This window comes from Aethalodelphis obliquidens, unplaced genomic scaffold (assembly GCF_003676395.1).
Source record: "Aethalodelphis obliquidens isolate GAN/ISIS:26980383/991018 unplaced genomic scaffold, ASM367639v1 scaffold62, whole genome shotgun sequence".
Classification (NCBI taxonomy): domain Eukaryota; kingdom Metazoa; phylum Chordata; class Mammalia; order Artiodactyla; family Delphinidae; genus Aethalodelphis; species Aethalodelphis obliquidens.
The window spans coordinates 2129209-2157172 of record NW_020838006.1 but is presented as its reverse complement, the minus strand read 5'-3'; the positions used below and the strand labels follow the sequence as shown (position 1 = coordinate 2157172).

Here is a 27964-nt window from a genome sequence, read left to right as displayed (position 1 = left end):
GGAAATAGTGGCAGCAGAAATAGCAGCTATTTTAAACAAGGTCACCACATGTAGCGGTGAATATATTTTTAAAAGATGAGTTTCCTCTTAATTGTGTGTTTTCCTTATTTAACGATTAAGTTAATATATGGCTTTTTGTCTAGCAGCAAGACACAAGGCCCGTGGTTATGTACTGTACCTGCTATAAAGCCAACAAGACTCAGTGAAGGGCAGGGGGAAGAAAGAAGGGGAAGGGAAAAGGAGATTCATTTTTATCCTAGGAGGTAGGATGTGAGCGGGACTTAGAAGATGAAGCTGGGGCAGGAAGGCCTAAGGAAGACTCCAAACAAAGGAGACAGTGCAGCAAAGTCAAGCAGATAGAACCCCAAATTGACCAACTGAAAGGACCTTTCTGGTAAGGGAGACACTGCATTCTTTGGAAGTAATGACTGCTTCTTCCTTATATAAACATTCACATCACAAGGAAGGGAAGGATAAATCTGCGGTTCTGCTCTATTTCCCCATAATATGAAATATCAATTCTTTGTCGTATTATTAGTCAACATTTATTAAATAGTTACTCTGTATGAGTTAGGGTTCCATGGTTGCAGGTAACAGTGAATGATTCTTATTGTCAAAGCAGAAACATCTGACTGACTAGAGCAAAAGCAAACCTAAAAAAGCAAGCATCTGGGGCTTCCCTGGTGGCGCAGTGGATAAGAATCTGCCTGCCAGTGCAGGGGACACAGGTTCAATCCCTGGTCCAGGAAGATCCCACATGCCATGGAACAACTAAGCCCATGTGCCACAACTACTGAGCCTGCACTCTAGAGCCCACGAGCCACAACTACTGAAGCCCGCACACCTAGACCCCGCACTCTGCAACAAGAGAAGCCACTGCAATGAGAAGCCTGCGCACCGCAACAAAGAGTAGCCCCTGCTTGCTGCAACTAGAGAAAGTCAGCACACAACAATGAAGACCCAACGCAGCAAAAAATAAAATAAAATTAATTAATTAAAAAAAAAAAAAAAAAAAAAAAGCAAGCATCTGAGACAGGAACCAGAGAAGCTGTGGGAATCTAAGCTGAAGAAGCTGATGGACAGTTAGCTAAAGTCAACATGGACAAATCAAGACACATCTTCTAAGGAAAGAACATCTGCTTTCTTAGATTTGGTCAAGAGTCTTCCTTATGTCCAGATGCCTTGCCCCATGATAAGTGATTTAACCAAAACTATATCCAATAGATTAGTTTCCCAACAAGAAATTGGGGTACAATTATAAAAACAAGGAAGAATGGGTGCTGGGCTAGCGAAATCCAATGTTCCCAGCATGCAGATTTCAGCATAGAGAAGAGGAAAGAAGTGTCAAACAACACACTGGCATGCAGTGTGCACACACGTGTGCGCTATTGCTCCCTCATGTGTTTTTAGACCAGCTGGTGAACACCCCCCTGATCTGGTGAGGTTCTTGCTTCCTTTGGACCACTCTGACCACTGAGTTCTAATGGGACCCAAACTCTGCATCTCTGCATTTTATCTTTTGCTAAGTACCTTCAGGTGTTTTTAAAAAGAAGAGCAAACTTTCCCTAAACAATTTCCTCTGAAAAGCCAGTTTAGTTAAAAGGAATGTGGATAATCCACTGTAGGTACCATCAATCCAATTCTGGTAGAATGGAAATTCAGAAACAACTTGAAGAATCAGAGAGGACATGCTGCTTTGATTTTATGCTCTGGGCAGCTGGTGGAGCCTCCTGGAAAACTAGGAGGGTCCCAAGGAGGTGGCAGGCACCGCTATCAATTATCTGTAACTTTCTAGCTGAGAGGGATGCGATGGTGAAGCTGGCCAATGTATCTGAGGTACGTAGGTTCATTATTGTTATCGGACAAAGGAAGCATGATCTTGGCCTATAATCTAGCACAGGCACTGGGAAAACAGAGCCAGATACAGAAAGAAACCTGACCGGCAGCCGGTTACTCACTCAGCTAATGTTTATTGAGCACGTACTATGTGCCAACCCTTGTTCTGGGCTCTGGGGATACAGCAGAGAACAAGAGAGACTAGATCTCTGTTCTTGCAGAGGTTACATTTTAATAGGAAAGGCAGCTAGTAAACAAAGAGGAAAAAAAAATAAGAAAAATATCCAGTAACGGTAAGAGCTCTGTGTGTTGCAGAGAATGAAAATATGGTGAAGCAATGGAGCTTGACTGGGGGATGCTTTTAAACTGGTGGTTTAAGCTAGGATCTGACCAGCAAGAAGAAACCATTCCTGTTCAGATTGGGCAGAGTAAGGGAGGAACTGAGGCAAAGGGGACAGCTCTTGCCAAGGTCTCGGTGTGTTGGAGTAACAGAAAGAAGGCCATTGTGGCTGGAATAGGAAAGGGTGAGGGAGAGAGGGGTAGGCGATGAGTTCACAGAGGTGGGCAGGGGCCAGGTGGGCGGTTGGTCATAAGGGCGGTTTCAAAAGGGAAAACTCAGAGGGTGTTTCCAGAAGCAGTCACTGTGGATGTTTATTAGGATGGTGGGGAAACCAGGAAGGCAGTCAAGTCAGTAAAGAGCCATATCTGGGAATTTGGGAAGTGACATAAGGGAGGGCTCAGGTCCCGGGGATGCAGCAAAAGATTTGATTTCCGTAAGGAAGAAGAGGATGGATCTGAATCTTGCTGGGGATCCAGAACCTCCCCATGAAACTGCATGGTGCACCATCAGGACAGGAAGGTCCTGCAGAATAACTGAACAGTTAGTGAGGTGGGGGTGAGGGAGAAGCATGGCTCTGCATACTACCCAGAGGTGGTCTTATGCAAAAGTGCCAGGCATTGGCAGTACTGTGGTCAGGTTACCACATCCCATACTTGGGTGGGCAATTTATTCCCAGGATCCTCCAAGTGGTGAGGTGAGAGCTATGATAGCCCTCTTACATGAGCCAAGATTGGGTTAGGCTTTGTCTGCAGGGTTATGATCTCAGTGGATCCAACTCTAAGAAGCTGAGGAAGGCAGAGAAAGCACTAAGGGGCGGTGAGTCCAGACATTCTCGCAGTGCCTTTGTTTGGAGTCTTACCACCCATTCTAAATACCAGTTTGAATTAAAATATTCCTTAAGAATAACTACCATTACTCAAATACATACAAAGAACCACATACTGGGCAAGTTGCAAACATTATTCCTAATCCTTGATTCCAATTACAGAGAGGAAAAAAACTGAAACCCAAAAATGATAGTAAATGATTAGAATCAAGTGTTTATGATCACTTTTCCCCATTATGACAGAACATAAAAGCAAACATATATGGAGTTCTCTATGAAAAGAAAAAAAAATTACTCTATTCCCCTCTATCAACTATTGCACATTTGAAAGTATAGTTTCAAATGTATGGATCTAGTACAATAGGCCCACGATCCATTCAGCCTTATTTGGAACTCTGATGTATATTTTCCCTCTGGCACGTTTTTAAGAATATATTCACATCACCAGGATTTATTCTTTGAGGTTTTTATAAAGAAGTGTCATCCTGTGCTACAAAGGTTAAAAAGAGAAATTCAGTGAAAGTGAAGTTCACTTTCAAAGGTAAGCAAAACAGACAGGTTTTCTAATGCAAATATGTGCTTCTTAAATTAAATTAAGGAAGGGGCCTCGAGGTTAAGGTTTGATCGATTCTCACTCTGACTTTAGCACCGGAACCCGATGCCAAGCACCACACTTCAGACTAAGACACCACAAAGGAGAAACACCCCACAGGCAGTGGAATATTTTGACAGTGAACCTAGCTTTTGGATCCTGTCAACTGGCAGGTTCAAGAGATAATCGGACTCCAGTGGAAGGTTATAGTCTCAACTTTACAATGAAAGGGCTAGCCCTAATGACTTCAAAGTTCCTTTCAGTTTTATAAAATTCTCTAGTTCTGTTTCCTAGTGAATGAACAAATGCACTGCAGGTAAAGTGCTCAGAAAAGCAGAGGAGTGTCCATTTAGGCCTGGCTGTTGGCTGTTCATAGGACCCAGCATTTTGCTGTCTTGGTGAATTTATGGTGGATCATGGTTGTTCCCCAGCCTTGCAGATTTAGGAACTGGACTTTTTCAGCACACACTGAGATGATCAGAATCCTGGGGACAGATGCAACCTAACTCAACTCACATGAGACCAATGTATAAACCAGAAGGCCAATTTATCATAGATACCACACATATTACGATCAGCATATTCACATTTTGCAGAATAACATGGGAAGCTTGCTAATACAATGCAGTTTAAAAACAGAGGAATAATGCCACGGAGCAACTAAGCCCATGCTCCACAACAAGAGAAGCCACAACAATGAGAAGCCTGTGCACCACAACAAAGAGTAGCCTCCACTTGCCGCAACTAGAGGAAGCCCGTGTGCAGCAACAAAGACCCAATGCAGCCAAAAATAAAATAAATAATAAAAATAAATACATTTAAACAAAAACACAGAGAAATAAACAGGCAAAAGTGATGTTTTTCCCCAGACCAGGCTGAGTCACATAGCAGAGACCCCTTCTGTATTGGCAAGAATGCTTGGATTTCAGGATTCAAAGTTCCTTCCCCTTGGACAGGGCATCACACATGTGTTCAACTGTCAGTCCTTTCTGTAACATAGTTTTTTCTCTAGATAGCTTTAATAAATCACTGATTAAACTAGATTTTCATACATTCTTGCATAAATATTGCTTTTCCATATGTACTGGCAAAGTCAGTTAATTTTAACTATCAGAAGGCAAACTAGTCTTTCTTTTTACCAAGATCCTGGGGATAACTCACTGTGCTTCCCTTGAAGTCTCTTTCCAATCGTATCATGAATGTATGAAGGTACCAGGGTCAGGAGAGGTAAACCACAAAAATAATTTTAATTACTTAAATTACAGGCAAGTTTAAATCTGGATAAGTGGCTATAGAGTACATTATAATAATCAGGAAGTGCCACCGTCAATACATTTCAACAGACTATTTGGTGATGTAGTTGGTTGGTTCTTTGTGAAAGGATGGTAAGTGAAAGTGAAAGTGGGCTTCAAAATCATGTTTCCTAGAACAGTGTTATTCAATGTGTGGTCTGCAGGCTAGCAGCATCAGCTTTGCTTAGGAGATCATGAGAAATATTTCTTAGGCCCTACCCCAAACCTATTGAGAAGGAAGGATGGAAGGAAGGAAGGGAGGGAGAGAGGGAGGAAGGAAGATCCACCAGAGGATTATTTATGTATGCTAAAGTTTGAGAACCAGTACCCTAAAGTACAACTTGAGAAAGAAATCCCACAAAATAATCAGTTGGTCAGTCAAACAAATAAAATAAACAAATAAATTAAAACTAATCATTTAAGCAAGCCCGCAAACAAACGAAACATCGCCAACTATCTCATGCTCTCTAAATAAAACTTTTCAAAAATAGGTCCACACAAAACAATCACTGCAACAAAACAGGAAGTGAATGGCCAAGGACAACTGCATGTAAAGATAAAATTAAAACCTGGAAAAGACGATTTCAGACTTTAAGATAGGTTGAGTTTCTGCTAGCCCCGTTTTCTAAACTCTCTGAGGTTTATCACTTAAATACTCTTGCTAGTAACGAATTCTTTTCTTAACCTTTGCAAGAGCTTTGCCATACTGAAGATGACCTTAAACCAGAAGTACATGTGGGGCACAGGTAGGGAGGAAGGAGCATGAACTCTGTTTAGTATCCCCTCTACAATCTCAGCTTTGTCCTCACTTCCGGTTAGCTCACTCACACTTACCACATCAAATGCCACCTCCGTGTAGGTGACACCTAAATCTGTGTTTGCCATTGGATTCACTTCATGCTCAGCTCTTCCTCCTTGCCTACAGCACATCTTAATCTGGGAGTCCCACTGTCACCCTGAAGTTACATTTCAAACTGGATCATAGTCTATTTTCAGATCATTCTCAGCCCCTTTCTCCAGCTTCCGTGTCACCTACCACACTGCTCTTTTTCCAGTCCCTGATATTTCGTGCTTTCCTGTCCATGCTCACCCAGGTTTAGCTTCATATCCTAAATGTTACCCTTCTACGCCATTACATCTTGCAACATACTAGTAATCAATCCAAAATACTCCTTTTATGAATGTTTCTTCCCTCCCAGAGAAACAATTTGTAAGCGCTTCCCTCTACTAACTGTGTGGCTCCCTCTTAACTTGTCATCATTTTTTTTTGGAAACAACTTAATTTCCAGTGTTAATTGTTTGAGTGATCATCAACTCATACTCAAAAGCCTTAAAAAAATATGTCATCCAAAAACCCAGACAAAATCATTCCTATGTTTTTTTAGGAACAGGTGAACACAGGACAAGCATAAACATGCACACACAGACATACAGGATTTTAAAAATAGGTTTGGAATCATATTATATCACTGTCTTATACCTTATTTTTAAAACCTAACAATATGTCATTTTCCCTGGTCAATATATCCATATGCATAGATTTCATGGCTGCATAAGTGTTTTTTTGTAAAGATATAACAGCATTTATTTAATCTACACCATATATATGGACATTTAGATTGCTTACAATCTTCTCTATTAAATACAGTGCCGCAATAAGCACCTTTATACACCCATACTTTTATCCCTTAGCAGGTATTTCTAGAATTGAACTTGCTGTATAACAAGGCATGTACATTCTGAAAGCTTTGATACATTCTTTCAAACTGAGATCCAAAAGGTACCTATGTGTCAATATTCCCCTGAGTATGAACAGTGTGTTGGAAGCCACTGCCTCCCTATAATTCAATGTACTCTGGCTGCTAAGAAATGTTTAACTTCTAAAAAATCTAGCCGGTGAAAATAATATCTCACTGTTATTTTAGTCACCATTTCTTCGATTATTAGTGACATACTTTTGAGTGCTTGTTAGCTATTTCTATTTTTTTCATTTGTGAATTTTTCTCCCTTTTATTATTGGAGTGTTTTCATTTTTGTCCTACTGAATAGTAGGAGTCTGTTTTATACCCAGAGTATTCAACCTTAGTAATATTATACTGCAAACCTTCTTTATAAGACTGTTTACTTGCTTTTTACTTTAAATTATGGTAGGGTTGTGCTAGATGAAGATGCATAAGTATGTCTGTAGTCATAATGTGAGAATTGCATTAAAAATAAAGAATTTTAAGTCTATCATTCTTTTCATTTATAGTTTATGCCTTTGGAATGAATCGTATAAACCTACTCCCTCCACAAAGATTAAACAATAGTTCACGTTTTTCTTTTCTGACCTCGAAGGACTTACAGTCATTGCTGTGTTCTGGGAACCCAAACAATTCCCTCTGCCACCCATTCTCTGTTCCAGCAAAGTCTGATTCCTCACTGTCTGGTATCCCCCCAGTTGTACCTCATGCCTATGTTATGTTCCTGCTCTAATTCTAGCAGGAGTGCCCACCCATCCTTCCCTGACTTCACCAATATGCCAAATGTCCAATTCCTTTGTTCTCTTCCAGACTCACCCCAAACTCTCTTCTCCCTTCATGGCTCTTCTTGCCCAAACAGCCCTTTTCCCTTCTCTTTAAGTCAATGTCACACAATTTAGCATCTAATCACTCCCTTTTGTTCCATGTGTCACCTCTGTTTCCTTAAATAAATGGTCGTCTGAAGAGCAAAAATCATAGTATAACCGCCTTCTGTCTGAACAAACTGTTACCAGCCCCAGTCCTTAGATTCTCTAATCAATAGAAACTGATGAGAGGCCACCAGAGAATTGCAGGCAAAGCTTTATGGGGACTTGGGCCAAGGCTCAAGACAGCAGAAGCAAGAGTCAGGTGCGCACGCCCACTCCCTTGCTTGGGTCCTTAAGTGGGGTAACAACGGGGCAGATTGGTGGGTGGGGCAGCAGGTGTGGCTTAGATGGTCTGCCCGCTGCCCCGGTGGTGCAGGGATCATGTACAGGACCCTGCTTTGGCTCCCAGCAACTCACAAATGGCAGTTGGTTTGTGGCTGTTTTGTACCTTGTTTATAATTTGCCCCAACAGCACATGCATGCAATTATTTTTCATCACGTACAGTTTCTTTGTATCCTGTTGCTTAAGAAGACCTTTGTCCATGTGCAAGCACTGCTGTAAAGGGTCCCAGGTCCCAGCCTGTCTCAAAACCCCCTATACAGGGCCAGCCTAAGAAAGAGCTCTATGAACGTGCATTGATTGACACCTTGGATTTCACATTCAGAAATTCCACGTTCCAAATCACTTCTTAATAACTATAGGATACGAAATAAATTGGCACAGCACTGGACTATAAGATATTATAATTAAACAGTGCACAAACACTGAAAAATCTTATTTCCTCCTTTTCCAAAGCATCTTCAAGCCAAACATACACGAAGGTGTGGGAGACAGCAGGTGTACACAGACACCTTTTTTTTGCTAAGTCAATATTGACCTGAGAGTAAGCATGAGAATGAGCAAGAATAAAGCAAATACTTTACAGAAAAAAAAAAGCCAAACACCTTGAGGAGATTTCACCTTTATATTTCCTTCCTAGTTTTATGTATCTTCGGAATTGAAAGTGCCGTATTATTTTGAAATTAAAAAGGAATAAAGAAAACTATAGCAGAAGCACAGATAAATATGGAGTGGTTTCATTCAACTTTCCAGAAGATTCTACAATCAATTAAAGGATGTTTAGAGAGTGAGAGCACGGCCTACATGCAGGTCATTGTTGTAGGGTCTGAGAGCGAGACAAGGAAGAGCAGGACGAGGATTCTTTCCTCTGGGGGCTGAATTTTTCGGAAAAAAACAAAGGGAAGAAAAAATGGTTATGTGCCCAGAAAGCATAAGTGTTATCAATAAGTGTTACTAGAGTTCAGGATATGTAACAACTTCTATGTCATCAGTTGACATTTATCAAGCACCTACCAAATGCTGGGCAAGGACTGAGGGTCACCCAGCTGGAAGACCTTTGAGATGGCCCTTGGGTTTTGAGCATGAAGATGTAGGTGAGGGAAGCCATTACAGTTGGAAGAAGATTAACAAATAATTACAATTAAGTTCAGCGATGTTACATGTGAGCAAGTTTGAGAATATTTGAAAGCCCAGTGTAAGCTGGAGAAACTAAAAAACCTCAATTCCTTCATTCCCCAATGAACAAGTCTGGAAAATTATCTAGTTAAAACCCAATACTACACCCAGAGCCAGTGCTGGCCTCACTCAAAGCATTTTTAAACACGAGCTATAGCTCTAGGGAAGCAAGGGCTGACACTCTATAAGCTGCCTACAAGAAAATGACACCCCTCCCTCCTCTAATTTAGTTACTTTTGGGGACAAAAAGCATCCTGGGAACTTAAATGAGGAAAGTGCAAGTATTGTGAAATATAGCAATGTGAAAACCAGACAATTTCTCAATAGCTTCATCTCAGACTGCAGGGTGAGTTTTCTATGAAGCACTGAAACAGACCTGCATTGCTTTCCAAAACAAAACCACAATAAAAAAAATCATGGAAGAAGTATGAGAAATACTGAAAGCAAATCTCTCTACATGATTTCAATCCAACTGATGGCAGAAATGGAGGCTGGAGAAACATAATGGAAGTGCAAAGAAATGTTTCAGCGAAGGGCATTGATCTGAGCTATCGTAAGGATTTGTGGTCCATTATATTCATGTATCAAGTCAATTTTAGGCCTCTCAGTCCCCCTCTTCTCACCATTATCACTTATAACAATCTCTTGGAGTTAATGGTTCTTATTTATATTTTATCATTTTCATAATATGTTAATATATTGGCATTCTTTACAGAACGCTGAAACACATTACTACTAGTCTAATATTGATCGTCAAGACATTCTTACCAAATAACTAAATATTCTTATGATGGGAAGAAGTGGCAGGAAACTGAAATATAAAAAGGTCAGGAAACCTTGGGGATATGGTATTAAAGCAAGTTCTAGAATCAAAAAATTTGGCCTCCCAGACATCTCTCTCTCAGAATCCTTTCACCTAACCAAAGCGCTGTTTTCATTTCTGATTATTAAATTCCTTTTCCAGACTTGGTTAAAATGTTTCAACTTGCATTAAATATATATGAAGTATGGTATACTGTTGCTTTTTAAGCATGGGTTAAAAAATGGTTGGTAGTCTAGTTGTAAAAAGAGAAAATGCTAAATTGGCTTTCCTGTGTTGAACTAAGCTCTCCTTCCCATCTCATACACAAAATAAGAGAAAAAAGTCATCCTTGCAGGTCTATGTTTAGGATACTCCCTGAGTTTCCAAAGAAGCATGTGGAACTTGATCATCAAACTTTAAAAGGCTATGAAATATAAATACATTGAATAGAATTAAGTGTCATTAGAAATACATGTCCTTGATTTACCTTTTTTATAGGAAGAGCAAACAGTTGAGGCTTTATGATCTGCTGTCTTCTAGATGGATTTCAGTTGGTAGATATTTCTATATCAACCCAGCATAGCATCTTCTGCATCTTTTGTTTTCTTCTTTTCATTGCCATGTTTTAACTTTAATTAAAATTCATGTTGGGGCTTCCCTGGTGGCACAGTGGTTGAGAGTCTGCCTGCCGATGCAGGGGACACGGGTTCGTGCCCCGGTCCGGGAAGATCCCACATGCCGCGGAGCGGCTGGGCCCATGAGCCATGGCCGCTGAGCCTGCACATCTGGAGCCTGTGCTCCGCAACGGGAGAGGCCACAACAGTGAGAGGCCTGCGTATCCCCCCACCAAAAAAAAAAAGAAAAAAAAATTATGTTGGAAGTGAGAAACAGGACAAGTACAGGGGGAAAAAAGAAACAAAATCAGATTTCACTGAGGTTCATTAGATTTTCCAGAGTCACTTTTTCCAGCTCAGTTATTATACCAGGATATTCCTCCTATGGTCAAGGAGCACCAAACAAGTCCACCAGATGAGGGTTATCACGAAATATAATTTTGCAGTATTCCCAAGATAATAACATAAAAAGGAAAATCCTGATGTCCAAACTCTCGGGACACGAATATTTGCTCTAATACAAAAATGCCTCAGCTAGATTCCAACCACTTAGGAAGATTTGGGCTGCTTGAAGCTGTCCTCCCCTGCTATTGCTCTTTCAACTTGAAATACAAGTGGCAGACAAAGCAGATCAACCTGGATCACAAGTGTGGCCCCATGGGATGGACAAGAAGCAAAGAAATGTTTGGCCCTGCTGACCCCAAGCACTGCTGGGATCCCCATGAGGGTGTCACACACACAAAAAAAGACATTTCTTCTTCTGCCAAATGTGAGAGGCTCCCTTTCAGCTCAAACCTCAATCCAGAAGTTCATCTTCTCACCAAAAGGAACAGACTTCAATAACCCTTATCACTCCAACACAAAGGGGCAGGTCAGTCCCACAGGACACAGAATCTTCAGGTTAAGAATCCAAGCACTTAACACATATATATGGAACCTAAAAAAAAAAAAAAGGTTCTGAAGAACCTAGGGGCAGGACAGGAATAAAGATGCAGATGTAGAGAATGGACTTGAGGACATGGGGAGTGGGAAGGGTAAGCTGGGACGAAATGAGAGAGTGGCATGGACATATATACACTACCAAATGTAAAATAGATAGCTAGTGGGAAGCAGCTGCATGGCACAGGGAGATCAGCTCGGTGCTTTGTGACCACCTAAAGGGGTGGGATAGGGAGGGTGGGAGGGAGACGCAGGAAGGAGGGGATATGGGGATATATGTATATGTATAGCTGATTCACTTTGATATAAAGCAGAAACTAACACACCATTGTAAAGCAATTATACTCCAATAAAGATGTTAAAAAAAAAAAAAAGATCAAGGGTAGAGCAATGCCAAGAAATGAGGAAATGACGGCAGGTATTGCTTAATGAAAAAAAAAAAAAAGAATCCAAGCACTGATGTCAATCCTTGTGTAATAAGGAACTCATCAAGGCATTTTTCAGTGTTTAAAAGGAAGCAAACCTGCCTAGAAGATAAATGATTCAATTTTCAGTACTGAAATGAGTACCTTATACATTTATTGTAAAATTATTCATAATGGCAAAACGGTGGCAAAAAAAATCCGCGCCCATCGATGGGCAATACTTGCATAAAATGTGATGCAAACACACTAGAAACAATTACCCTGACAATTAACAAAAAGGACATGTCTAGTGAACTGGGGAGAATGCACAAAGTATGTTTTCCATTGAAAAAAGGAGTAAAATAACCTGCTCAGTTTGATCTCAGATACCATAGATCTGATTGTATGTTTGTATGAGCATAAAGAATGTTATAGAAGGGCACATATGATTTTTTATTAACATGTTATTTCTGAGAGTCCTTCATTGACCAGTGTGGTGTGCAGAAGAAGATTATTAATATTTTCAATATATATCTTGAGTTGTTTCACTAGATACGATTAGTCTGGATTACTTTGCAATAGAAAAATTTACTAAATGTTGAGGAATTACATATATAGAGACTATATTTTCTACAAATGGTAATAAGAGCCTTGATGCAAAAAAAGAACATGGTAGAGAAAAAAAAATACAAAACTTCAAAACAAACATAAGAGATTCAACACAACTTGGAAAAATCAAGAGGCATCCAAACCAAAAACACAGTTTGCAGCCACAACTGGGCTATTGTTTCCATACATTCCTTAGTGAGGAAGCCTTTGAAGTTGACATCAGAATCCCATCTTATATCATCTATCGTTACTTCGGACATATCTTTATACCTGCTTAGTTAATTGTATAGGGAAACTAGAGCTTTCTTTTCCCAAAACAGGTATTTTGTCAGTCTTATTTGATCTTTGAAGTTGTCTTTTCAAAATTTTGAGTTAAAAAATCCATATTGCTGTGGATATTTACATGGCATAGGGAGATAATATATGACTATTATACTCAAGATCCTCTGTCTCAAATAAGAAAAATAGACAAAAAGATGGGCCTAGCACTCAACCCATCTCCTAGCTGCATCTTCTGAGTTCACCTCCTGATATGTCCAACTGTCCACCAACCCAAGGAAGGAAGCTGCATATACAAGCTGACAGTCTTAGCAACTGCTCAGGAATGGCCTCTCCAGTCCCCTCAAACCACCACCACTGCCATTTAGTCCTGACCTCCTTGCTTGTTCTCATCCCCAATTTCCAAATACTGGCTGTCTTTGAAATACACTTCTGTCCTTCCAAGTTGGCATGCGTTCTGATGTTCTTGCCAGCATCTTGGGAAGCAACACTGTGTCAGTTTTTCTCTTCTCTCCTCTTCTCTTCTCTTCTCTTTTCTCTTCCCTTCTCTTCCCTTCTCTTCTCTTCTCTTCTCTTTTTTCTCCCCTTCTCTCTCTTCTCTTCCTATTGCAGTTTCTGACTTAGCTCACATGCTATCACAGTGTGTCCCATTAGCTGTGTATATAACCTAACTCTAGCCAACAGTCCTGGGGTCCTAGCGGCCCACATGCTTCAGGGGAGAAAGGTAGGGTAGGGAATGATATATCAGTTGGTATATGTAAGAGAATTTACTTTAGTAAGACTTATTTATGCTATACAAAATGCCTTTTGACATAAAGCATCACAGAGGTGAAGGGAACATTCAGCAACTCTGGTTTTAAAAATCACTACCTTCAGCAACAGAGGACTGCATGAGACATACTGAACAACACGGATTAATACACACTAAAAACCTTCTGTTATGCACTCAGCCTGCACCAGGCACTCTACTGGATCCTGCGGGGCATTCAGAGATGAAGACCCTGTGGTCCTAGTCTTCAGGGGGTTCACAGACTAACTCTGAAACAAATCTGATCCTGATAAGTAAAGGTATATTTGAAAGCCAAAAATAGATTTACAACCAAGCAAGAAAAGAAAGTCAAAATCCAATCCACTCTACCTTGGAAAGAAATGGGAAAAAATAAAAAGTAATAACTAAAAAGATAGGAGGAAACTGAGAGCAAAGAGAACAAAAAGTAGGAAGAAGTTTAGGAGCTAAAGGCAGGGAGGCAAAGAAGGCAAATCCATAGCAGACAAGTTGAGGATAGGAGAAAAGGGGTGAGACAGAAAGGGCAAGGGGAGTGGAAGCTGTGAAACAGAAAGAAAAGAGTTAGTTTCCCAGGAAGGACAATCTGGGAAAGGCAGGGAGATGGAGAGGATGCAGTGTAAATGTGAGGTCACTGCAGACAGACATCCTAAAGGAATAAGGATGGAGAAGTGAGTAAAATGAACTTGGCAGAAAAGACAGATCATGAATAATAATAACAATAATAGCTAACTTTTCTTGGACCTCTATTGACCTAAACTGCAATGACCATGTTGAAATCTAGACACTCGTTCACCAGGACCCACCCTCTAACATATGAATGTGCTGAGAGTCAGGGTACTTAAGCACGACTGCATTCATATCTTCAATTCAACAGTTCTGTGGATCCCTGGGCACATCAGTGGCCCTTAAACATCACTGCCATCTGTTTAGCATTGTACAATTCTTATGCCAATACTGCTTTGCTGGTTTTATAACTTATTCTATTGGATTACCCCACTCAAAGCCAGATCCTTTCTACGTAGAACAACAGAGCTTCGCTCATGATTATATTTTTGAGCAGATAAAAATTTTATATGAATATTTTATACATAGAAATTTCAAATACGTGTAAAAATTTTATTTCAATATTCTTCTAAAAAACACCCTTGTTTCCAGTCAAAAACAATATGGCTTTTATCCAGGTCGTCGGTAGGAACGAGTGATGGGTAAACCAGAACAAGAAAAGCAGGTGCTGGAAGTTATCAAGTGCATTGATATGTGGAAGCAGAACAAAGCACTAAGCTGTCCTAGAACAAAGCACTAAGCTGTCCTCAGAAGCATTGAATTTTTTACTTTTTCACAAGACACCAAAAGTCTCAACTATATGACTCCTCCAAATCAAGTTCTATATTCACATCAAAGTTCTTCCCGAAGATGGTTCTTTGATTCCTAAACTATCACTTCCTTTGCAAACAGCTCTTATCCTTTGCCTTTGGAAAGAAAAATAGTCAAATTCCAGACATTTTCAAAAATAAATTAGAACTTGATAACATTAGCCTCTTATTTTCTCTTTCTTCTTTTCTTTGTTTTATCTTTCTTGGTGCTTCTCCTAAATCACTTGTAAAATTAAAATCATGGAACTGCCATTTTTTTCTACCATGCTATTGACAGCCTCATCATTACAAGCTTTGAGGATCATTAGAATTTCCACAATATAAACAATAAACAATGAAATTGGGGAAAAATTAGAGTCAATCTGTCAATAAGATTTCTAAAAAATTCTATCAAGAATAACGGAGGAAAAAGAATATATATATAGTTTGCATAATACATTATCAATATATCTCAGATCATGGGAAGATACTACATTTTTGAAAGAAAGTAAAAGTTATTAGTCATCTGTATTTTGGTGAGACTCGTCCCCTTTTGCCATCAGCTAGCAGCAAAAAACTTATTAGACCTGAAAAGAATGAGTATATGTCTCCTTAAGACCACTTTGCCTCTCCATATTTCTCAGTGGTCATTTAGCCTCAGAGAAAATCAGAACCATCGAAACAATTCTTAAAGTTTCCAGAAATGTGTGTGTGTGTGTGTGTTTTATGTTTGTGAAAGAGAAATCAAAGCTTATTCATTGAATCTGCTGATGAAATTTGGTGAGATCTGGCTAGAGGGCTGGGAAGGAAAACTGAGTAATTAGGAGGAGAATCAAAACATTGGGTGATTATGAGAATTCTCCCTTCAAGATTGTGGGAGGGGAGGGAGTTTTCGGGTGTGAGCATATGCAGGGGTCTAAAGAGACAGAGAAAAGTCCTTCTTGACTGAGGTGGGGGGAGAAGGCCATGCTCTGGACCTGGCATCCTTGTTTTCTTATATTACTGAAAATAATAAAAATCAGAATAAAAATGAAGGAAGCATTGTGCTTGGCTTAAGGCTAGAGAAGCAGTATCTTCAGGGTGCTCACCCACTAGTGAAAGTCATGGTGGGTCTGACTGGGGTGTGCATATGTGCAGACATGTCTGCTTTCAGAGGCACACAGATGTTGCAGGGTTGACAGGGACCTCTGGAAACCAAGAGAAGTCATCCAAGGTGAATAATCATGGACTTAGGGAACAGGAGGAGGTGGCCGTTTTAATACGTGTAAAAAAACCCATGACCCTATTTAGAAACAGAAGAATTTAGAAAGATTATGCCATAAAATAACTACTGTGCCAGGAACTTGCCTCCTGCTTGGACCCTAAGCTGAGAGCCCAGGGAAACACCTGTTACAGTCAAGCTCTTTTTCTTGCCAATTGGTAAACAATTCTACCAATTGCACAATGAAAAAATTCTGTGAACCTGGCACCCAGATCTGGAACTCTCAATTGCTCTCACCACCAAAGGTCAATCCAATGTATCTGCTTGTGACATATTTTAGCCAAAGAATGTTAATGACATTTTCCAATACACTGTGCTGTTCTAACACATGTCCCACCCTGGAAATTTGGGATTACTAAAATACAGAGATATCTTGAATGCCAAAATGTCACAGTAGGTAGAGATATGGCCAGCTTTCCAGGCTCTCCGACCACTTTAGGGACCCACAAAAGCACTGACAAGATGAGAAAAATGTATTGCCTCCAAACAAAAAAGAAACCTGTGAAACCAAATTTAGCAAACGTTTGTTTCTACAAAGCATAATACATTGCCAACTTTATTCATTGTTCTATTTAGTAGAGACCGAAATAATATTTCTTTGTACCTCAAGAAGATCTGTAGATTAGATTTTTTTCATTTTGCAAGAACACCTACATATACAAGATGGTAAGTGCACATAAATTCACAAGCACACATAAATGAATTTACTCGTACTCAGAGAGTTTTAGTGGCAAAATAATAAAAACTCTTCCCATATTTTATTACAAAAAATATAATTTGATGTGGAATATGAGTACACTTTAATATGTTTAATATATTTGTTGAGAAGTGGGAGGCCCCTAAAGTGTTCAGAAAATATGGAAGTTTTAGAATGACCCTTTACTTCTCCCATTGTTAAAGGACGTCGCTAAATTTGGAGGAAAATTCTTCCCTGTTCGTGGATAAACAACAAGGTCCTATTGTATAACACAGGGAACTATATTCAGTGTCCTGTAACAAACCATAATGGAAAAGAATGTGAAAAAGAATATATATATGTATAACTGAATCACTTTGCTGTACAGGTGAAATTAACACAACCTTGTAAATCAACTATACTTCAATAAAAAAGTTTACAAGATCAGAATTCTTCCCTGTTCACTGACCTATTCCCTTGTACTTTTTCCTCAACTTTTTTGTGTTTAACTTCAACAAAGTTAAACACAAGAACAAGCCAGGAAGGGAAAATTCCCTGTTGCTAACATAAGTCCAGTTGTCCTAACAGATGAATAATAAAGTGTAAAGTCAATGGTTAACTTTTTGGAATAAATTGAGAAAAGAACATCAGAAATTTATTCTTTTCCGATTTCCCTGCCTACCTAGATTACCACACAACATCCTTACTTCTGAAGGCACAGTCTCGACTGGTATGCCTGGCAATGGACAAGAGACCGAGGGGCCGAAAGCCAAGACCAAGGCTAACACAGGAGCTATCACAACCCTTCAAGGGACTAGCATCAAGCTAAAAATAATCTGCTTCTCTCATCTCTCAAGAAGAAATTCAACATCATGGGTATGTCATATGGTTTTCTTGTATGATATCCCTGAAAACAGTCTGAAATTTTCTTCCAAGCTTTGTACACACTTCTTCAAATACTTCATCTACTCAGAACTATTTGGGGGACTTCCCTGGTGGTCCAGTGGCTAAGACTCTGTGCTCCCAATGCAGGGGGCCCGGGTTCAATCCCTAGTCAGGGAACTAGATCCCACATGCCACAACTGAAGATCCTGCGTGCTGCAACTAAAATATGCTGCATGCCACAACTAAGACCCAGCATAGCTAAAGAAAGAAAGAAAGAAAGAAAGATTTTAAAAAACTATTTGGGACTTTAAAAGTATATTTGCTTAAAAATGCAAAAATAAAGAAAGAGAGAAAAAATGTATATTCGCTTGAATTTTAAGTTACCTTAGTTCTAAGTTATATCCAGGATGCCACCATCCAATCTGTGTGAATAAGTTTTAAAAGTGGCAACCTAAGAGTTTACAGTCATCAGTAATAGCCTCAAATATGACTTGTATACATAAGAAAACCTTTTAAGAAATCTTAAACCGTTCCAGAAAACCAGATAGCATTCTGTTTCCCATTTTCCTTTTCACTAAATTGTCATCAATCAGAAATATGACTATGCTAAATAGCAGTCCCTAGATAAAAATAGGAAGACTTCTCCAAAATTCTCGTTAAATTCTGTACATGATCCATATTCAGCTTGAAAACCACCAGTTAAGAATGAGATAAACAGAAGGTCACCTGCATCTGGGCAATACATGACAATTTCTTAACCCTAAGGTATAATGATAAGAAAACTAATTCTAGAAAAAGTTAAAAATCAGTTCCCCAAAACACTTACTACCAATATTTAGAATATCATGAGATTTATTTTACTTCTATCATGCCTTACTTTCCACACAACAGGAAAGGATATTATCAGGGTTGCCTTGACTGTGTATGTAGTCTAGTTTATTTTTGGTATTTGTTAGTCATTCATAAAAACAAAATTCAGGGTTCCATTTACTTTCATTAATTCAGGTAACAGGGGCTTTGAGGAGGACCAAGAAGAGTACCTAGTGAGAAAGAGAGGAAAAGAGAATGTTTTTGTTTATGTGTCCTGGAGAAGATATTATTTTTCTCCTACAATACCATGCACTCTGGTTACTAGAGTATTTTTTCCCTGCTCTTTAAAGGTTACTATTCAGAAATTCAGGGATTTGAAGGTTTTGCAAACTCCAGTCAAAATAGCATTTCATCTATCAATTGTTATTTCCACATGTACACGAGCTCTTAGATTCATTCATGAAACTAGGGCTGTCGGGATCTTTTTTTTTAAATTTATTTTATTTAATTCATTTTTTTTTTTGCGGTACACGGGCCTCTCACTGTTGTGGCCTCTCCCGTTGTGGAGCACAGGCTCCAGACTTGCAGGCTCAGCGTCCATGGCTCACGGGCCCAGCCGCTCTGCGGCATGTGGGATCTTCGCGGACCGGGGCACGAACCGTGTCCCCTGCATCGGCAGGCGGACTCTCAACCACTGCGCCACCAGGGAAGCTCGGGCTGTTAGGATCTCAATGAGATCAACTGGTTTAGCCAAACACATGAATCACTATTCAGCTCTTATGCCACCTGGAGAGAGCAAGTCTTCGCATAAGGCCTAATTTTACCCACTCAAGGAAGAAAACTTGAACCACGACAAAGCCAGCAATGATGATTAAAGAGTGCCTGTCACTTGGCCTCACCCGTGGGAGCTGCTCTCCACCCAATCCTGGGTAATGGGGGTGTTTCTCTGGGTGCCCTGGATTTAGATGTGGTGAAGGATGCAGACAGTTTCATGTGTCAAGCCTCCAGAGTCGTCAAAGCAGTGCTTGATCTGCTCTGTAGAAAGCGCTGAGGACCCGAACAAAAACTCATCAGTGGCACAAATCCAAGGTCATCTCCCAAATATCCCTAATATATCAAAGCAGCCTCATCCATCTCAAAGCAAGAGTCACAAATGCTAAGCCTGGAAGGGATCTTAGGGAACCTGTCCTAGAAACTAACTCACTGACACACAAATCAGAGAATTCTCCCAAAGAAAAGCAGAATGAATGTCTTATAATTTACTCTCCATCCACTAGAAATTGGATGTATATTAGAGGTTGATGTTCTGAGCAGAAAAACTTCATTCAGATATCTGATTCTACATGGTATATAGTTCCTGACCAATAAAGCTACATGGAAAAATAAAGTTATGTGAACAAATTCTCTGCCAATATCAACTTGAAAAAGAAAAATTCAAAACCAAAACAAACAGAATCCAACTTACCTCGGTCCACACCTCTCCTTGCCTTTTGAAAATTGCTTTCGAATGTTTGAAATCTGAAAATAAAGAGCCAATTCTATAGGCTTTTTCAAGGCCCTGAAAATGATCACTTAGTAAAAAATCTTTTATTAGTATTAGTAACCCTATAGAATGATAATCTCTAGAAGATAAGAGATTATAGTTTTCACGAACAGTCTTTCAAAAACACTGTAGTTAAAGCCTCTTTACTATAACATCCCTGCTAAAGAAAAAGAAACAAAAGTTGTCTCCTTGTGTGACTATGTAATTTTTAACACTAGCAACAAAATTTTCATATTCATACCAAACTGAATATCATATTCTCAAACATCTTAAAAAAGAATCACACTGCCACCTATTTTGCTCTAAGTCACTGATCCTTACCATGTATCACTCTTTTGTTTAGGGATAAATGGCCTGAAGGTTTTCTTACAATAGTTCCATAGATTAAAGTAGCAAAGAAACAGAGAAGAAAACCATTTATAATTTCAAAACAGAAAGGAAAAACTTCACTTTTACTTTTTGAATGTGTGCTTCATGGGAATAACTTTCATCTTTCCATCTGTATTTCTTTCAGATCCATTCAGTAACTATGTGTTTTGCAATGAAATGGCATTCCATATTTAAAATAAAAATTGGTATTTTATGTTGGTTTCCATTTTCAAATAGCATATTTTTAATCACATCCAAGATAGTTCAGCATTTTTCCCACTACTGCCAAAAATAGCAACACGTACCCTCAACACAACGTATCATAACATATCCTCAACAACACACATATCACCACACACATTTCTGCTCTTGGGCTCCCCTCAGCCCCATCTGTACTCTTGCTGCGAACAGCTATAGCATAAAAATGTCTCTTCTCACATGCTTTTGATATTACACTATTTAATCACATACAGCTGTGGCTTATGAGGCTGTTACAAAACACAATTTTAATGTAGTACTTGAAGTCAATTTTGGATAAACATCAACCATTTACTCTGAATAAGAAGTCCAACACTCCAAAGATTTTCTTTTAAAGGAAAACCCTGGTTTTCTTAGAATTTGGCATGGGCATCATTGTGACTGAGACTTCTCTCTGCCAAAAAGACTGATAATGTCAAAAAGGATTGTGTAAATCATATTAGTGCAAAAACGAAGCTTTCCATAATTCCTGGAGCCAGAAAGACCTGGAATGATGTGCATCCTTCCTTCTCTTTGGCCTCTTCCTTCACGTGGCCCCTACCTCCAGCCCTCAAATACATTTTAGTACTTCATGGAAATAGGTTTGAGTTATAATTCTGTTTTTCTTTTTCCAAATTGAGAGAAAGTGAAAGGAAAATGTGTTGGAAAGATACTGTTCAAAGAAATATACACAGTGTTTCCCTTAAGTTTGGAATTATTCTGGGAAAAAAAAAAAAAAGCATGAACTTTTTACATTTCTACTCCTTTTAGTAGGCACCAAACTTAGTGTTGTGAAAACAATGACGACATTAGAGAAAGAAAATCCCAATGCAAACAAAGATTTGGAGGAGTAAAGGAAAAAAACCAAATTGAAAAGGCAAGGTAGCCTCTTGTTTCTCTGTTTCTCTCATTTAAAACCAATTAAAATAGTACACATTCTAACAGGAGATAAGATCGATCATCATTTCATGCTATCATATAACCCCCCTGCAGTGAAAGAAATATGTGGAGTTATTCCTAAAAATTCTCTTGCTGTAAGATTTTTAGAAAACTGGTTTTATATGTTTCAGTCCTTCAAAGGAAAACAGTACCTGGGAGTTTTCAAGGCTGAAACGTACAAAACTGGTTGGTAACTGGCAAGTTACCAACTCTGACTATCAATGCAAATCTGAGGCAGGAAGTACTAAGGAAATTCTAAACTCATTCCCTCCCTCTGCAAGATTTTCTACATTTTCATGTGCGAGGAATGTGTGAAGGGTTGTTTTGTTTTGCTTTTGTAGGACCTGTACATTCACATCTTTAAGAATATCCTTGGCCCCCCGGGGAGGCTCCCTCTTCCTTTGCAGGGCACCCTGGCCTTGTGTTTTCAAGTGTCTGCTCTTTTCATGGCACAACTGGGGTCCAGCTAGACATTTAGAGCCGGGCGGCTGTCCAGCTGCAGATGGCTGGAAATTCAGCCTGAAATCAGTGTGCTGGTGATGAATTACTCCTCCACCTGACCCCAACTTCACACCAGGCTCTGAACAGAATTTGAGTACCACCAGCCAGGGAGACCTGGACAGGGTTCCATGGTCTGAACCCCTTTCTTCAAGGTCTTCTGAGGAAGCAGATGGCCAAAGAAGGGCAGGCAGCAGACTGATGAAAAAGCAGAGTGATTAGAAACTGCACTGAACTGGGAGAAATAGAGTGATCTGGCAAGGGCGTGGAAAGGAAGAAAAGACAAACTTGCTGTGTGCGCTTGGGTGAGTTTTAAGTTTCATGAAGATGACTAAAGTTTTCTAAATATCACATATGAGAGAAATATCTATTTCTCAACTGCAAAATATCAACTCACGAGGCTGTGACCACGTTTTACTCTTTAGCTTTCCCAGTTCAACTCATTTGTTTTTCAAAAAAAACACCCCCAAAGTACCTCGAATTCAGATTGAAATTCACCCTGGGTCTCATAATGCAATAGCAACAGGTTGGTTATTTGGAATGGGCTGTAACAAAATTCTTGAGAAATATTATGTTACAACTTAAGCAAACATCATTACATATATTATCATTAAGCTAAGAAACTATTTTTTGATCTCCTTTCTCTAAAACTTGCTGATTATTATGGGTGGCTTTTCCAACAGCAAATTCGTTTTGATGAAACTCTTTTTTTAAAATCCAGTTATGTCTCTTATTGAAATATTATGACATGCCACCAAAATTTCTTCATTACTTCTAAATAAAAGTAATGTTCTTTTTAGAAATTGCTTCTTTGGCTAGGAAAACAAAATCGGTCAAAAGGAAGATTGACAAGTGACAACTTTGAATGTGAGGTCTGGGAGAGTAAGCATGTTATACCCACATTACTACAAGGTACAACAGCTACAAGTCAGCCATGGGTTTTCCTTTTATTTGACTTACCCATACATTTTTCTAATATAACATTTTAAGCATCTGGAAATTTTTTCAAAGAAACAAAAGCATAAATATCTTATTTCTATTTTTTTTTTCTTTTGAAGCAACAAAGTGAAGAGATTGGTTCTAATGTGATGGGTAATAAGGGGAGCAGAGAAAGCAGGGAAGTGTCACAAGTTTTTCTAAAACTTAAATTGCATTTGAGGAAATGGAAGACAGTTGCATTTATTTCAAAATCCGTTTTCATTTTGTTTTATCATAAGAAAATAGCAGCTGCATTTAACACACATATTTAGGTAGAAAGAGAAGGCTCGGTATTTTGGCATTTTCTGAATGAATACAATAATAAACATCCCATGAAGATTTTCCAACCCAAACTAATGTCAGCAAATAGCTTTCGTGGGTGAGTTAAAAACACCTGAATTTAGAGAACAGTTTAAGGCACGGTATCACCAGAATATGATTTTTGTTGTCAACCACAGAATTCTATTTTTATCAACCATAAATATTCTTTACATATTAGCATCATTTTAAAAAGCAATGATTTTAAAATTGGATTAAAACTACAAGCCAAGGCTGGAAGGACAGTGGATTTTATGGAATTCCACCTAGGCTTAGCAAATAAATCTAAGCAGCATGCATTTCCTTCAAAATTACTCTACGTTATATTTTGAGATATAAGTGTAAAAGGAGCAGAAAGTGCTACTGAAACAACCCGGTTGTTTTCATGCTATGCTGGGGTGTGATGAGACTTTATTATACAGTGTGAATGCTGTCAGAAAGTTCCCATATTTTAAAATATTGCACATTGACCCTTCCTCCCATTCCCTGAGTGCCTAAGTTCCCAAACAGGGCACATTTTCATATCTTCAGCTTCCAGGAATGTCATTAATGTCTGTCATTTCAGAGCCACTGTAATGATATTTGACAACTTCACAGCACTGTCGAAATTTTACAACGTAATAATCAATATGAACTACCATGATAGCCAAAGTAGCTGATCTTATACTCCCTACCACCCTGATCTGATTACCCAAATATCAGCTGAGGTCGCCTAATGGATCTAACTTCTTTAAAAATGTTCCAGAAGTTGATGGCTTTGACTAGCTTGAAAGTAACAAGATCCAGATGCTGCCTGTCTACACAACACTAAACTACATAGGACCCCAAAACAGATTTATTTTTAAATTCCCTCTCTATTTTTCTAGCTCTCTTTTCCCTCAACACCCCATGTTTCCTCTTTACCCCAAACAACACACACACACACACACACACACACACACACACACAAACTTCCCACCAGTGTAGCTGGTCCTGTGTCTTTAATATAACGTGCCCGACATTATTTCCTGCTAGCAATAGGTTAAAAGAAATCTCAAACCAAAAAGCAATTATTCCATTCATTTTGATCTAAAGTTTCTTTTCTGAATAGACTTCATCGGAGAAAACGAGAACCAAAAAGAAAGCATGAATTTTGAAACATTTGGAAAAATTTAGCCAAATGACTAAAGGGGATGGAATGTGCGATATTTTTCATGCAACCTTTGTTTGTTGTTTCTGTTTCTTTGGGGGATGAGAAATGACTATAAATTTCTCCTTTTAACTTGTCCTTGCTTTGCCATTTCTTTGAGGAAGGCAGGCAGCCGTTCTCTTCCCAATCCCCCAAAGAGTTAAAACTCTAGCCACTGGAGCAGGCGGGCTGGTCTATTTATTTCAGCAGCAGCCCAAACTAAATGCTCACAAAGGCAAAAAGCAGTGTGAGTCGACCTTGGAGGGGCAGGGCAAATTGTAAAGCGACTGAGAAAGGAAAGGAAAAAAAGAACAATCTTTAATATAATACTGAAAGTCTGCTGCCTGATCCGGTTTACAAATCAGCATTGTTTGGTGAGAGAGAATAAATGAGAGCTAACTACGGCATGAATTACCAAACCCAAATCACAGCACCCAGTCCTGGTGACAGCACAGATCACTCAGGCATGCCTTGTTCACTCCTGGCGTATTTACCAAGAACACGGTAGAGTCTGGCTAATGCAATATAAAATAATATCATCCATAAAGGAATACAATCCATGCATTCAAGGGGGAACAACCAACATTTTCCCCTGAAATTAAGTCCGATGTAATTGACAAATTGGAGCAGAGATTTCACACCTGAGAGTCTTCCATGTCTGAACTGCAGGATAAAGTTCATGATTGGCATGACCCACTGTTCAGTGACGTGGTCTTGCCACTGGCCCCCTCATGATCATTTGAGCACACACATAAAGCCTAAAGTATTTAACCAATTCATGTCCAACTGTCATCAGTATATTTCATCGTTTTTCAAGACCCAGGCCTCCTGATGGCAGCCAACATCTAGCTTCTAAAAGTAAAGAACATCTATTGTAAAGCTCCTAAATTCACTCTCTAGCATCCTGACCATCCTCAGTATAAAATAAGGCCATAGAAAACACAAAAATGTACCCAAGCAAACTCTAAGAGACTTGAATTAGTTACCGTGTACCTTCCCACACCCGTCTTTCATGCTACACTCAGCGGTTAAAAGTTTGAGTCGCCCCCACCCCGGCGTGTCCTATCCAGTGGGAAAAAACCTTTTAGAGCCACAAACAAAGAACAGCTCACCAGAAAAGCCCCTGAAATTGTATTCTTGTGCCTGATCATCACTGTTATGATCTCCTTTTTAACAACCCTGCCCATCGGCCAAGGACTTGACGGATATCAGGAACACCTAGGCAGCCAAATAACAACAAAGGAACTCAAGTAAAACTATTATCTCTTCTTAAAGAGAAAGCACCCGTTCCAGGCTTGCTTTCTTCTTATATCCTTCTCTGCTTCATTAACTCCATTGCTATGTTACTAATTTCAAAGAAGCAGGAAGAGGTGATGGGGTAAGGGGAGGGAGGTGGTAAATAATAATTCCCATGCCTGTCTGTTTCCCATCCCAAGTTCAGAAGGACACCCCACTGCTGCCAGACTGTGGAGCGAGCCATACCTTGGTTTGGAGATAATGAGGATAGTAGTAAGTGTACTGGGGGTACATTTGTGGCTGATCCAGGCGTTTGCCCATGTAGCTGGAATCTCTATCTCCGAGGCAGGGAACTGGATGACAGGGTATGTGCCCCAGGCCGAGCTTCCTCTGGAACCACTATTCCTGACAGTCCCGATGACTGATGAGGCTTCGGAGAGTCTTCCACCACTCACTAGTTCCAACACAGCAAGAATTTTAAAAAGAAACACACCAAAAAAAGAGGGAGGTGGGGGATTTGTAGGAAAACCCCCACACAGCCTCCCCAGCTCTCGCCTGGGGTCCACTTGGGATGAGGCAGTTTGTTCTCTACCCGGCTGTCCGTAGTGATGTCAATTGCCAACGTTTGTAAAGGAAAAAAAAAAAAAAATCAAAGTCCTTTTAGCACAACTCGGAAATCTTGCAGATCAGCTTCCTGTCTCCTGTGTGTCTCTTTCCCCACCTTAAAGAAAACGAAAAAAAAAAAAAAAGAAAGAAAGAAAAAGAAAAAAAAAAAAGGGGGAGGGAAGAAAAAAAAAGAAAGGGGAAAAGAAAAACTAAAAAAAAAAAAAAAAAAAACCTCTCACAGCTCAGTTGCTGCTGTGTCCCTCCCAGAGTGACATGGTGTTCGGTGCTTGTCCTGTCCTTTCATTCACGTCCCCTCCTTCCAGCCAGTGGGTGGGACCCGGAGAGCCCCTCCAGGGAGCAGCGTACGCAGTCCAGAAGGCTGCAGTCTTTCCTCCAAGAAAAAAAAAAAAGGCTGCTTCAACCCCTGCTGCAAGCAAAGTTCCGATTCCCTCTACTGGCTATCTCGAATAGCAAAGCGGTTTTTGCAGCAAAGCTGCTGCCGCTGCCGCTGATCCCGGGGAACTCAAATGTGGGCGGCGGATGATTCCTTATCCTTCCCTCCATCAACCCCGCACAAGAGCTGCCTTCTTTGCTTTGCTTGCCAAGTTTCAAGGTAAGCCACACTGCGAAACAAAACACAGCAGACCCCGGGAGGGACGGGAGGGACAGGAGGACGAAGGGAGGAAGGGAGAGAAAGGAAAAAATCAAGGCAGACGGGCTAAGCTTGCTGGTGAAAATGGAAAAAGTGTGTCCCGGATGCTTTCAAAACCTGTGAACGCACTAAAGCCGAAGGAATCCAAGACCTGCTTTAGAAACTAACCTTTTACTTCTCGGAGAACGTGGAGGATGGTAAGTACTGAAGAAATGTTGTAGTCTACTCCAGGACTGCTCGTAACAAGCCAGGCATCATCAGATCACAATCAGCAACTTATCACAGCAGAAATAATCAATCTGATCATTACATCCATTTTGTAAAAATCTAAAGAGGTGTCCCCTTCGGTTTATGATCGTCTTGATAAATAAAATCACTGTTTCTCTCACTGTCTATCTCTTTATGATTCATGGAGGCTTTAATCACTTTCCTGACATCATCATACACAAACACAAAGAACAAAAATCATAATCACTTGGCAGGGTGTTTCTCCACCAATAATAAGTAGTATTCTGACGTGTCTATCAGCTGCTACATTATAATACAGATTGTTTCAGAGGAAATATATTTCCTTAAAGGGTCCCTTTTCAAGGCAGGCGAGGCTAAAATTAGACGTGCCAGCTGTGTTTTGCTGAGGGCTCACGCATGCCCAGAGCGTGGGCAGACCAGCACTGAACTCCTCTCAACTTTGTCAAGTCGGCTGTATTCTCCCCAGCCCAGAGTTGCCTTTTCAGATGAAAGGTTCCCGGTACAAATCCAGCTTCCTAGGCAAGAAGACCAGAGAATGCGGTCCCATGTACAAGCCCTACTACCCCTGGGGCAATGGGCTTCCCGCAGGGGTCTGGTTCCTGGGAGCCCTGTGAGTGCAGGTAGGTTCCTTGGAGACAGATCAGGATGGTGGGCACACAGTTTTATGTTTGACTTTTGACAAGAATGACGATCGGAAGGAAGGAAGGGGAGAGGGTGGAGAGTAGGAGGTAGAAGCCCTGTCA

The 27964-nt window shown here is 39.9% G+C and overlaps 1 protein-coding gene across 9 annotated transcripts in view; it reads right to left on the bottom strand.

Moving 5' to 3' along the window:
- Positions 1 to 27020, bottom strand: part of RBMS3 (RNA binding motif single stranded interacting protein 3) — a 715251-nt gene extending 688231 nt beyond the window's left edge. For 4 of the 9 annotated variants that reach the window (XM_027088163.1, XM_027088168.1, XM_027088170.1 and 1 more), the window contains exon 1: positions 25961 to 27020. In XM_027088163.1, the coding sequence (XP_026943964.1) occupies positions 25961 to 26035 (75 nt within the window). In that variant the 5' untranslated portion in view covers positions 26036 to 27020. The remainder of the gene's footprint in view (positions 1 to 25960) is intronic. The other 5 variants (XM_027088167.1, XM_027088169.1, XM_027088174.1 and 2 more) reach the window with 2 other exon arrangements.
- Positions 27021 to 27964: the final 944 nt, after the last annotated feature.